Source organism: Pimephales promelas, chromosome 17 (assembly GCF_988280905.1).
Source record: "Pimephales promelas chromosome 17, fPimPro1.hap1.1, whole genome shotgun sequence".
Classification (NCBI taxonomy): domain Eukaryota; kingdom Metazoa; phylum Chordata; class Actinopteri; order Cypriniformes; family Leuciscidae; genus Pimephales; species Pimephales promelas.
The window spans coordinates 1,739,500-1,754,022 of NC_142785.1; the positions used below are offsets into that span (position 1 = coordinate 1,739,500).

Sequence of the window (14,523 nt, forward strand, 5' to 3'; positions counted from 1 at the left end):
CTTTCATCAGTCCCTCAGATCTTCAGGATTGGTATTCAGAGTTTACAGATACAGAATATCAGTTTAATCTTATTTAGCAGTCAGGTTAATGTGTTGCATTACATAATCAGACCACGGCCAAATTCAAATCTGTTGTGCATGGAAACACAGTCAATGGGCTTTTATGTTGTTGTTGGCCTATCTAATGTGTTACTGAGACTTTAAGAGGAGACATTGCTCAGGGCAATATCAGCCCCTCTTTCCATAAACAAAGAGCAGTCTTCACACCGCAAGTGTTTAAAAGGCCACTTTGTTCCTTTCTAATGCCCTTTTGTACTTGGTGGCGTCAATAAATCACAGTTTGTTGTATAATGCTAGAATCCCCAGGGAATAAAATGGTATGGATGCAACTAAATTAAAGGAGTAGTTCACTTTTCAAAAAAACAAACAAAAAAAAAAACCTTTTGCTGATAATGTACTCACCCCCATGTCATCCAAGATGTCCATGTCTTTCTTTCTTCAGTCGAAAAGAAATTAAGGTTTTTGATGAAAACATTCCAGGATTTTTCTCCATATAATGGACTTCAATGGGGTCCAAACGGTTCACGGTCCAAAAGACAGTTTCAGTGCAAACTACAAACTGTTCAAAGAGCTTTAAACGACTCCAGACGATGAATAAGGGTCTTATCAAGCGAAACAATCGCTCATTTAATAAATAAATACAAAATTTTAAGTTTTATACGCTCGCCTTGCTCTGTTCTGTGATGCGCGTTCGTGACTCTCCTGTTAAAAAAGCTCAGTGACCAACAAAATTTTGATTCTTATACGTTTTTATGAAATGTGAAGCCAAAATGCAGAAGTAAACAGCTATAAGTGAGCGACACAACACAGTTTGATGTGTTATAAAATGTTGTTTATGTTTTGAAACAACACTAATGGCTACATAAACTGTAAAATAACTAATTTAAAGAACTTTATAGTTCACAGACAAAACAAAAATGTAAAATATTGTTAAATCTCATAATTCAGCCAAATAACTGACTATTTGTGTTAACTGGTCTGAAACGGCAGACGGTGTAAATGCTGATCTGAGACAGTAGGTGGTGCTTATGGAAGAGCAGAAATACCCTTTACACAACATACAAACTACTTTATTAGGCATCATAAAGAGGTTAGATGAAAAGAAAATACCCTAAAATATTTTCTTAAGACGTTTCCCTTTAAAATATATTTTTATTAGGGCTGTGCAAAAATTAATTGCGATTAATCGCATCCAAAATAAAAGTCTGTGTTTACTGTGTTTAAAATATTTGTGTGTGCTGTGTATAATTATTTTGTATATATCAATACACACACATGCATGTATATATTTAAGAATTATTTGCGCTTAAATTCTGTATATATATATAAATACATAATCTATATTATATAAATCTTTTATGTATGAATAACACATTTTCTTACATGCATGTGTGTGTATTTATATATACAAAATAATTATATACAGCACACACAAATATTTTATGTAAACACAGACTTTTATTTTGGATGCGATTAATCGCAATTAATTTTTGCACAGCCCTAATTTTTATATATCAAAAAAAATAAAGAAAAATTCTGTAGGGGTGTCACAATATATCGCAATACAAAAAATGCATCAATATGTATCGTGGATAGTGACAATATGAATTATAAAAATGAAAATTATTGTGAAATTCAAGTTCTCAGAGTTTAGTGTCAGAACTACATTAAACTGCTACAAATAATGTTGAATATAGTGTATAATAATGCAATGGGGGAATATGTGTGTCTCCTGACAATGCCAAATATCAGTGAAAGAGTGAAAGCATATTCATCTAAAATAATTTTGTATTTTCAGCTTCAGAATCATGAATATTGTTATTCTGGTGTCTGGTTTCAGCACCAACTCCTTATTCACTTACACACACACAATATTAAATCAAAATAAGCATTTTAACCACCAGTACATTTTTTGTTAACCTTTCATCAATGTCTTCGCAATAATATCGTATCGTGAGTTCAATGTACCCCTAATGTTCTGTATTTGACCTAAAATATCACACTTACACACTTGTGCGTTTGCCTCCCCAGATGGACGTGTCTGTGTTGACCGAGCTGTCGAGGCTAATAGACCTGACAGAGCCCAGGTTCTGCGTGGCCGTCGTTGCGATCATCTTCAATCCTTTCTTCTGGAATGTGGTGAGTCAGTATTGCTGTGTCTCTTCAACTTTAAGGGACTATCACCATCAGATTATATGTATTATGAATCGCGTGACTCACGCAATGCTGTTACGTGAGAAGGTCTATCTTGCATAACATTTATAAACATTAGTCTTGTCCTCCTGCTGTACAGATTGCTCTTGTTTGAAATAGGAAAGAACTGAAATCACAAAAATGCAATTGCATTGTCATAAGTGTTGTTGTAGCACAGATGCAATTCTAATCTAAAGTATAAAAGAAGTCACAAAAGGGAGGTTTATTTATAGCTTTATTGCATGTGTCCAGGACGTGCATGCTGTGAGTAGGCCTCTTTTGAAATAAAAGTTATATAAGGTGTGTTTTCTTATTCTAAATTCTTCTTATTAATTGTTTGTTATGTTCTCAAAGAGGCTGTTATTGAAGGATTTGCATGAAACGCTTCGGACGGCGGGCTGCTATGCATGACGCAGCCTAATTAGACTAACTTAACAATGACTAGTCATTCAGACAACCCTCCGACTAGATGATTTTTAAAATGTATAGTTTTGCACGTGGCTAAATGGAAAAACCCCATGAAATCATTTGATTTGCAGATTTATTTCTTGTGTGTGTCAATGCATTTTCTTCTGAAACATGTAGTTTGGGTTACATTACAGCAATGAATCATGATACTTCCTACTTGCTAGTTTGTGGGAGGGGCATTCTGATTTTTGAGAGCATTTGATTGGACGCAAATCTGAGTCATCAATATTTATTGTACATTTTAATGGATGATCACTACATGTTCCATTTGTTAACATGAACTGACAATGAAAATGTACATTAAAATCATTTGACAAATGATTTTACAAATTTATTTTTTACAAATCACAAATTTTTATTTTTATTCTTTTTTTTGTTGTTTTGGTATTATTATTATTACTATTATTTATATATGCATATTTATTTTTTGGTGGTTGTGTTACTTTGTGGTTTTAATTATTGTTTTGTTGTTGTTTATCTATGTTGATTGTTTGAGACAAATAAGAAAGAAAGAAATTATTGTGTTTGGGACATGGCTTTTATTGGTGAAACTTTTATTTTTGTAATCAGGCCCTCAAAAATGATATAAAAAAATGTATTTAGATTTATCGGCCAATATATCGGTTATCGGCTTTCAAATATAAAGGTGAAACTGGAAAAATCGTGCAAAAGTTCATTTATTTTAGAAATTCATCTTAAAAGGTGAAACTAATATATGAAATAGACTCATTACATGCAAAAAGTGAGATATTTCAAGCCTTTATTTGTTAAAATTGTGATGATTATGGCTTACAGTTATGAAAGCCTTTTCACATTTGGGGTTTTCATAAGCTGTAAGCCATTATCATCAAAATTATAACAAATAAAGGCTTGAAATTTCTCACTTTGCATGTAATGAGTTTATATAATATATTAGTTTCTAGAGCCCGACCGATAAAGGATACCGATACAAATATTTGTTGGTTTTAAAATCCGATATTCCGATATATCGGCCGATATTTTATTTTATTTTATTTTGTTATATTTCAGAAACGCGCAAAAAAACACTAACAGATTTCCCTAACATTAGTTATTTGCAGTTATTTATGAGTTTTAACTAAAATAACATGATAAAGCATTTTAAAAAGAAACTCATTTCTTTTATTGTCACAACAGAAGAACATCAAAATACATTAAAGTTCTGATAAATAAAATAATAATTAGTCCCTACATTGCTTTATAAGCTCCCTTATAATTACAATGTCAGCTCGCTTATACCTGCACTTTTTAAATTCTTTCCATCAAGCTGCATCGAACCATTTTCAATCTTCAGTTGCTGCCTGTCGTCTAAAACCTACTATTTAGCGATTCTAATCTAAATCCATTACAGAACGACAGTCTGCAACGCACATTTGGTGTTCGCTGGATTTCACACACGTGTAAAAGAAAAGCTAACTTAGAGTGCCCTCTGGTGGACAAACTATACAACTCCAACACTCATGACATGGTTGAAGCGTGTTTCGTCCGGTTTTAGTTTATTTTTGAAATATTCATTTATCGGCCATTATAACTGCCGATACCGATAGTTTGGAAAATGCCTAATATCGGCCGATAAATTGGTCTGGCTCTATTAGTCTCACCTTTTAAGTTGAATTACTGGAATAAATGAACTTTTGTACGATATTCTAATTTTTCGAGTTTCACCTGTAAAGAAATATCGGTTATCGGTATCGGCCAAAATGTTCATATCGGTTAATCTCTAATTGTTAGTCGATGTTATTTAATGCATTAATTTGACCTAATTGTAAAGTATTACCATATTAGTTAATGAACCTGATCTGACAACTAACAATGAACTGTATTTTATTAACACTGTAACAAATGCATTGCTCATTCTTAGTTAATGTTACTTAGTGCATTAATCAACGGGACCTTATTGTAAAGTGTTACTAGTAAATTTAATCCCTTTACAACTTTAATTATGAGGCCTTAAAAAGATTTTATACAATGCTTTGGTAATATTAACCCAGTGCGGTCTCAAAATATCTCTTCACATACGACATCTATAAAATGATCTACACATTCATAATTCATATTTCAGTCACCGAATGTAGGGTATATTTGGATATTTTCGCACCTAGTCACATAAACACACGCTATATCAGAGATTTCCCTTCCTCGACTTCACTGCATCTGTGAAATGACTTTATTATCTGTGAATATGAGTCATCTGTCATGCTGAGCTGGGCTGTCATTGTGGATAATACAGATCTGTATGCCATTGTGTGCCAGGTGCATTGTGGGACTCGACTAATCTTTAAGCTGCGTATTATCAGAATCAGTCTCTCCGGGTGGCTTCTTTGTCCCTTTTCCCGGGTGGATCGGCTTTGTGGACAAGATAGTTTCCCGTTGTTTTGCTGTCAGGTTGTTCTTCTTATGGGAGTTATTGATTGTCAAAGTCTGATCCAGGATCGGCCAGGTTTGGGCTGGTTAGCATGACTCAGTTATCCCGACACGTCATGGTAGATGTAAAAGCGTCAATAAGTGGAATTTTTTTAAAGGAATATTCCGGGTTCAATTCGAGTTAATCTCAATCAGCAGCATACATGTGCAACTCGGTCTCGGCTCAGATCCGGCCCACATCAGGTACATGTGGATTCAGCGCGTAACCAGATGTGGGCCAACACTGTGTTGCTATCTGGGAAAATGTTGCTTATCACAAATTAATTTCCTCTCATTTCCTTATAGCGTTACAGTGAGCACTTATAGTGGAAGTGAATGGAGCCAATCTGTTACAATCTCACAGTAATATGTGTGTTAACTAGAGCTGCAAGATTAAACGTTAAAATATTGCGATCTATTTGCAACCACACAAAATGTTTATATTTTGAATATAAATTCATTAAAAAAATGCTGATTCATCCAGGAATGGATTTATTAATGTGAGTCATTGAATTGCTCATTCAAGATATTCGTTCAAAAATGCTGATTCATCTAGTAATTAAACAAGTGGAGTATTTATGAGTGAGCCATTGAATCATTCATTCAAGAGATTTGTTCAAAAAATGCTGATTCATCCAGTAATGAAACAAGTGAAGGATTTATTAATGTGAGTCATTGAGTCATTCATTCAAGAGATTCGTTCAAAAAATGCTGATTCATCCAGTAATGAAACAAGTGAAGGATTTATTAATGTGAGTCATTGAATCATTCATTCAAGAGATTCGTTCAAAAATGCTGATTCATCTAGTAATGAAACAAGTGAAGGATTTATTAATGTGAGTCATTGAATCATTCATTCAAGAGATTTGTTTTAAAAATGCTGATTCATCCAGTAATGAAACAAGTGGAGTATTTATGAGTGAGACATTGAATCATTCATTCAAGAGATTTAAAAAAAAGCTGATTCATCCAGTAATGAAACAAGTGAAGGATTTATTAATGTGAGTAATTGAATCATTCATACAAGAGATTCGTTCAAAAATGCTGATTCATCTAGTAATGAAACAAGTGAAGGATTTATTAATGTGAGTCATTGAATCATTCATTCAAGAGATTTGTTTTAAAAATGCTGATTCATCCAGTAATGAAACAAGTGGAGTATTTATGAGTGAGACATTGAATCATTCATTCAAGAGATTTAAAAAAAGCTGATTCATCCAGTAATGAAACAAGTGAAGGATTTATTAATGTGAGTAATTGAATCATTCATACAAGAGATTCGTTCAAAAATGCTGATTCATCTAGTAATGAAACAATTGAAGGATTTATGATAGAATCATTGAATCATTCATTCAAGTGATTCGTTCAAAAAATGCTGATTTATCCAGTAATGAAACAATTGAAGGATTTAGGAGTGAGTCATTGAATCATTCATTCAAGAGATTTGTTTAAAAAAATGATTCTTCCAGTAATGAAACAAGTGAAGGATTTATTATTGTGAGTCATTGAATCATTAATTCAAGTGATTCGTTCAAAAAAATGCTGATTTATCCAGTAATGAAACAATTGAAGGATTTAGGAGTGAGTCATTGAATCATTCATTCAAGAGATTTGTTTAAAAAATGCTGATTCTTCCAGTAATGAAACAAGTGAAGGATTTATTAATGTGATTCATTGAATCATTCAATCAAGAGATTCGTTAAAAAATGCTGATTCACAACAGTGAGTGGTGATTTAAGAGCTGATTTTGGATCAGATGTTTACAGCACATCTTTAATGGATTCAGGTTTGTTGTTCTTGGTGTAACTAGACGCATCAACACACACACACACACACACACACACACACGCTTTCAGTGGACCTTTTTTCTAGCATTCAGTTGTTTTTCTTCTTTTAGCACGTTCCCTGCTTCATAAGTGCACACATTTACAGTGTTTAATCTTTCTAAAGGAGTTTTGTCCATTTCTATTTCGGTCAGCCTTCAGCACTCTCAAGCAAACATTAGGGTTCCTTTTAAAGAAATGAGTGCAGAAACACAGTTATTTCAGAGGAAATGTGCGTGTGAGAGGCTTGCAGGGTACTTTACTGGCAAAAAAAATGTTTTTTAAACTAATGTACCTCACATAATTCATTTTTATGCTTTGCAAACTTAGCTTTTCTGTATCTTTTGGTCCTTCGTATTAAATGATATAGCAGGCTGACATATACAATTGTATATATACAATTTGTAACTGTATTATTTAAACAACTATTATTACAAAATTTCTTTATAATGAAATAAAAGTACATTATGAATTATACACTACCAGTGAAAAAAGAAAAAAATAAGTCTCTTGTTTTTTTTTTTTTTTTTACCAATTCTGCATTTATTTGATTTTATTGATTTTACTGCATTTATTTAAAAATACAAAAATACAGTAAAATTGTGAAATATTATTGTAATGTAAATCATCAGTTTTTATGTGAATATACAGTAAAGTGTAATTTATTCCTGTGATCAAAGCATCATTACTCCAGTCTTCAGTGTCACATGACCCTTCAGAAATCACTCTAATATGAGGATCTGATGATCAACAAACATTTATGATTATTATCACTGTTGAAAACGGTTCATATATATGTAGAAACCGTGATGCATTTTATTTTTCAGGATTCTTTGATGAATAGAAAGTAACAATATAAATGTCACTTTTGATGCATCTTTAATGTGCTAATTTCTTTTTTAAAAATCCAAACTTTTGAATGGTAGTGCATATCGACGGTCATATGAAGCAGCAAAAACTGTTTTCAAAATCGAAATGTTTCCTTTGACTGCTTAAACAAATTAAACACACATCAGACGGTGTAAAATTGCACATGTAATTTTAAAATGATCATATTTCAACTATTTTATTCTTAAAACGCCTACAAATATTCGGTGCGTGCCGGTGAGCCGACTTCATGAGCACGGAGGGACTGAAGGTGGAAAAACATTCAGGTTCACTTTCCTCCATGAGGGAACACACTGTTTCCCTGTGTGTGTGTGTGTGTGTGTTCTCGCGCAGGAGTGGGACGAGTGTGTGAAGGGGATCGAGATGTGCTCTCCTTCACCGTGACCTTTCAGTTTCACACAGATCCTGAGATTAGCAGGCGTTCTGTTCCTCACACTGGCACATTTATTTATTTATTTATTTATTTATTTAGATTTGCCCTTTTTAGGAATCATTTTATATCGTTAATTATACTATTTACACTCTAAAAAATGCCGGGTCAAATTTTTTTTTTCGGTCAAATATCGACAAACTCAAACATTGGGTTAAAAATGTAATTTAAAAATGTAACCCAATGACCTGGTTTGTCCATATTTGACCCAAAATTGGGTTAAATCAACCCAGCATTTTTTAGAGTGTATATTAGGGATCAATGTGCATTTTTTTGATTTTTTGACAATTTTCAATTCACATTTATTTGTATTGTGCTTTTCACACACACCGTTTCAAAGAAGCTTTACAGTCCATATTACAATTTACAGGGATATACAATATTTCAGAAATGTACAATATAAAATGATTAATTTAAACCAAGTAATCAAGCAGAAACAATGAGCTAAGTGAAGTAATGAATACTTGATTGTTGTTGATGATGATGATGATGATGTTTATTTCAAACCCGCATTCTAGTTTTCTCACAAATCAACATTACAGGCTACGTAAACAATTTATAAATGCACATTGATCCCTAATATACACTCTAAAAAATGCTGGGTTGATTTAACCCAATTGTGGGTCAAATATGGACAAACCAGGTCATTGGGTTACATTTTTAAATTACATTTTTAACCCAATGTTTGAGTTTGTCCATATTTGACCGAAAAAAAAAATTTGACCCGGCATTTTTTAGAGAGTAAATAGTATAATTAACGATATAAAATGATTCCTAAAAAGTGATTGTTAACAAATGATTGATATTTGAATGTGTTGTGGCTCTTATTCTGTGTGTTAGCTTTGGAAAGCCTCTGTTTGATTGACAGGCATTTGCACTGCGGTGAACGCAATAAACTATTAATAAATATGGAAAGTGAAGGTGTGTGGGTTAAACTGGCCACGTTTGTGGTTAATGGGGTTTATATACAGAATATTGTGCAAAAGTTCATTTATTCCAGTAATTCAACTTAAAAGGTGAAACTAATATATTATATAGACTCATTACATGTATATTTCAAGCCTTTATTTGTTATAATTGTGATGATTGTATAGCTTATGAAAACCCCAAATTGTGAAAAGGTTTTCATATCTGTAATCCATAATCATCAAAATAATAACAAATAAAGGCTTGAAATATCTCACTTTGCATGTAATGAGTCTATATAATATATTAGTTTCACCTTTTAAGCTGAATTACTGGAATAAATGAACTTTTGCATGATACTCTAATTTTTCGAGTTTCACATGTATATATTAATATTCCAGAATATTCATGAAATTCTACCCCTGTCCAATATATGTTTAGAAAGCCTTTGATTGTTCATTTTTTATATGATTCCATTTTCAAAGTGAAATATTTGCTTCTTAAAGTGTGTGTAAGCTGCAAGTGACACAAATGAAGCAATTTCATGGTGTGAAAATGAATAATTTCGCAGCATCTTCTCAAGCAGACGCTTTCACACAACCAAGCGAACTCTGACGTCAGGTGTGTGTGTGTGTGTGTGTGTTTGTGTGTGTGCGTGTCGTGTGTGTGTGTGTGCCTGTAAGAGTAACATCCTATACACTTCAGTGTCGATACACTGTGGCTTTGGCTTGGCTTCTCTCGTCTCTGTCGTCTGGAAAGCGTCTCGTTTGAGAAATAATGAGTGTAAATGACAGGAAGTTCATTCATTATTATTATTTTTTATTTTATTAATATATATATATATATATATATATATTTATATATAATTCTGAATATATTTAAAAGTTAAAAATTTTGGATCACTAAGAAGAAAAAAAGAAGTCTCTTATTTTCACCAATTAAGGCTGCATTTATTTGATTAAAAATACAGTAAAATTGTGAAATATTATTCTAATGTCAATCATCTGTTTTCTATGTGAATATGCAGTAAAGTGTAATTTATTCATGTGATCAAAGCATCATTACTCCAATCTTCAGTGTCACATGACCCTTCACAAATCACTCTACACTCGTACACTCTAAAAAACGATTCGTTGGCCGAACAACCATTACTTATAAAAGTAATTGGATCAAACATAAAAAATTAAGTATTCATAACTTTTCAACGTTTACTTAACATATATAGTGTGTGTAACACAAAAATATAAGTTACTAGGTGCACTTAAATGTATGTATAAATAAAATGAAAAATACATAAGGCATGTCAACTTGCGTCAAAATTAAGTAAATCTAGCATATCATTTTAAGTATGAGCCACGTGATATGCAATTTCCCGTGATGCCTATCCAGACAAAAATTAAGCCATTTTATTTCACAGCACATGTGAAGACGTTGAGAAGAGGTAAGCTTATTTTTTTGTACCTAGCCTACACATGATCATTTATTGCATTTTTGGTCAAGAAATTTAATTTTAACTGAATTTCAGAATTGCTACAAATTTTGCATCAACAATTAGAAACGTGTTACTTACGAATGTAAACGTTTGTAGTCTACATGTTAATGAATGAAATAAGTGTTTTGCACGCGATTATTTGAAGAGAGTATATTGTGTTTTTTCAAAATATATGACCATGATGTTGGCTTATGCATTAATGGTGTGTTCACACAGAACGTGAATTTAATTATTTGCGATAGCAGATTACATTCATAGTCAATGCAAAGACGCGAAGACGCATCATTCGCGCCGGGCGTCGCGAATTGGGTGACTCGTTTGCCGCGAACGTCTTCCTCGGTAGAAAAATTTGAACTTGAGCGGGCTGCGGAAGATTCAAGCATCTAGACGCGACGCGTTCGGTTACCAATTCGGACGGCGCTTTCTCCCTCACGGATAGCCTAGATTATAGGCCTACTTTATTAGCGAGTTGTTTTTGGATAAAACAAATGTACCTTGCATTACAAATTCCCATATTCTCTATCTATACATGGATCGCGGGGAAGGGGGCTTTGGGCGCGGGTTAGCCTACTTTTGGTAACGTTAACATAAATATTACATTCAAAAACACATTGCCTACAGCTCCGTGTGCACGATTTATCATTAAATAATGGCAATCTTGATTCTAGCACAATATTATTCCTAAATGACAGCGACAATTCAGTAAATTAAACCTTCAAAATTATTATCAAAATAAGTAAATACCCTTTAAACAAAAGTTTAGCTTCAAATAAAGATTGTAGATCTTTACTGTTTTCCAGTAGTTACTGCTAAAATGTTTTTGAAGAGAATCGTTCAAAACCTCTGGACAAAAGTCATTAATTAACTTCTATTTTGTTTAAATTAATAGATATTAATAGACTAGTTTTTATATTTATAGGCATTTAATAATGGACTAATTTGTTACATTTAATTGTTTTTTATTGATTTTTGAAAAAAAAAAAATATATAGGCCTATATATCTTCTGCTCACCAAGCCTTCATTTCTTTGATCCAAGAAAAAACTGTAATATTGTGACTATTATTATTATTATTTTAACAACTATTTTCTATTTTAATATATTTTAAGATGCAATTTAAAAGTTTTGGGTAAAAAATAAATAATAAAGTGAAATGCTTTATTGTGTGTGATTTGCATGTTTAATTTATTTTAAGACATGTAAGCTGAAGATCTAAAATAAGTTAAAATGGTTGGTTCAACTGATTTAATTGTCTTATTTTTATATATAAATGAGCTTAAATGTTAAGTAAATAGAACTAAGATTTGTTTTGATCTCACATGGCCTGCACTGTGTTGGATTTACTTAAAAGATATATGCACCATTTTTGCGTCATACTTTTTAAGTAATCCGTAATCATTTAATCAAGTAAATTTTTAACTTGGAATAATTTTACATAAAATAAACTTAAATATTTTAGTTCACGTGACATTCTTTACTTAAACATATATGTAACGTGATGCATACATTTTTAAGTAAAGAATGTTGCGTGAACTCAAATAATTAAGTACATATAACAAAGATTTTCTTGTTAATTTTAAGTAAAATTATTCCAAGTTGGGATTACTTAAAAAGTATGATGCAAAAATGGTGCATATATATTTTAAGTAAATCCAACACATCATTTTTTAGAGTGTAGAAGAAAAGGTTCTATATAGAACCTTAAAAGGTTCTATCAGCGCTACGTATTTGGAACCCCTAAAAGGTTCTATACACTCTTAAAAAAAGGGTTCCTCTGGGTTCTATGTACACTCTAAAAAATGCTGGGTTGTTTTAACCCAATTTTGGGTCAAATATGGACAAACCCGAAATGTTGGGTTAAAAATGTAATGTAAAAATTTAACCCAACGGCTGGGTTAGTCCATATTTGACCCAAAGTTGGGTTAAAACAACCCAGCATTTTTTAGAGTGTAGAACCCTGGGGTTCCATACTTGGTCAATAGAACCTTTTACCAAAAAAAAATGGTTCTATATGGAACCATTTTGGCGTTCCATATATGAAGCGGGAGATGGAACCATTTCTGGTTCTAAATAGAACCATTTCTTCTAAGAGTGTGATATGAGGATCTGATGATCAACAAACATTTATGATCATAATCAGTGTTGAAAACAGTACTCCCTTTCAGGATTCATTGATGAATAGAAAGTTATTTTGTAACATTATAAATGTCTTTAATGTAACTGTTGACCAATTTATTTCTGAATAAATGTATTGACTCCACACTTCTTTTGAACTTTTTATTTATTGTATTTATCTGATTTTTTTTTTTTTTTTTTTACATAGCTGTTTTCAACATTGATAATAATAATAAACATTTCTCATTAGAGTGATTTGTGAAGGGTCATGTGACACTGAAGACTGGAGTAATGATGCTTTGATCACAGGAATAAATTGCACTTTACTGAATATTCACATAGAAAACAGTTATTTTAAATTGTTTTTATTTATTTATTTTTATTTTTTTATCAAATAAATGCAGCCTTCTATTAGAAACATTTTAAAAATAATAAAAAAGGGAATATACTGTACATATATTTACATTTCAGTATGTGAGTCAGATAACTATGGCTTCTATATTTAGCTTCATATTTCCCACTCTATTCCCTATAGCTTCTCTATGGTAAAAATCAAGTCCAGCGGCATGGGGTTTTAATTGGCTCTTGACTCCTCTTCATGACTGATGGAGGCATCGCTGATTTCTTGGATGCCGTCATCATGATGAGAAGAGGTTGCCGTTTCTGGATGCGTTTTCTACCAAACTTCTGCCTGAATCAACCCAACATGGGCATGACACTGCGTCATTAAAGAGACGCTTGGAAAATCTCGTCCTGGGTATAATCTGGATCAATTTAAGTGAAAGGGATTTAAAAAAAGAATATGTAATTTGTACTCGTCATAATAAGGACCCTTATTAGGGCTGCATTTTATCTCAATAGGCCGCATGATACACACCTAAAATTCAAATGCACCCTTTTGCATTTATTTTAAATTCTATATTTATTAGAATTTTTATTTGACACTGTGATTTAAATACATCTAGTTTTCCTGTTGCTCACACAGTTGAGCATTAGCGCTTGCAATGCTAAGGTCATGGGTTTGATTCCCAGTGAAAGCAAGAACTGATAAGAATGTACAGTAAATGTGGGCCTTGAAATGCAGAGTAAGTCGCTTTGGATAAAAGTCTCTGCCGAATACGTAAATGTAAATATATGTTCATTTACTGATGGTATATTTATCATCACAACTTTTTTTCTTTTGTCAAGTCATCTATGATAATTAATGTGGTTCAGATAACATAATATTTTGAGATTCTGTTGATTCAATTTTTAATTTCAATGAACTCAAAATTTTAAGGCAACCGGGTAACCAGTTTTACTTTAAGTTAAACCAACAATAATTGTTTTACAGTAAATGCTCTGAGTTTTAGTCGCTGCAAACGTGAATTAAATAAATTAAAAACATACAATTTTTAAAATTAATATTATAGTACTTTTCTTTACTTTTTTATTTTTCAGTGAACCATTATAATATAAGTTATTATTTTTTTTAGTAATTATATAAGTAACATTATTCGCTATATTTTAGTAAATATAATTGTTTTGTAATACTTTATCATTTTATTTTAGTCAAATATTACAATAGTAATAATTTTCAGAAGTAATAATATAATAATTATATTCGTTTTTTCACACAAAAAACCGCTCGTTTCGTGTCTTAGGCCATCAATGTGTACTTACATTTACGAGTCATTAAATCATGTTTAATTTGGACTTCTCTGTGCATGCTCTTTGAGGTGGTGACCA

At 32.0% G+C, this 14,523-nt stretch overlaps 2 protein-coding genes across 3 annotated transcripts in view; one reads left to right on the forward strand and one right to left on the reverse strand.

The window, feature by feature from the left end:
• Positions 1–14,523, reverse strand: part of nt5m (5',3'-nucleotidase, mitochondrial) — a 339,382-nt gene that overhangs the window by 207,880 nt on the left and 116,979 nt on the right. The window lies entirely within an intron of this gene.
• The window catches only part of pemt (phosphatidylethanolamine N-methyltransferase), an 83,100-nt gene that overhangs the window by 4,538 nt on the left and 64,039 nt on the right, over positions 1–14,523 (forward strand). For both annotated transcript variants that reach the window (XM_039680576.2, XM_039680575.2), the window contains exon 2: positions 2,092–2,199. In XM_039680576.2, coding sequence (XP_039536510.2) covers positions 2,092–2,199 — 108 coding nt within the window. The remainder of the gene's footprint in view (positions 1–2,091; positions 2,200–14,523) is intronic.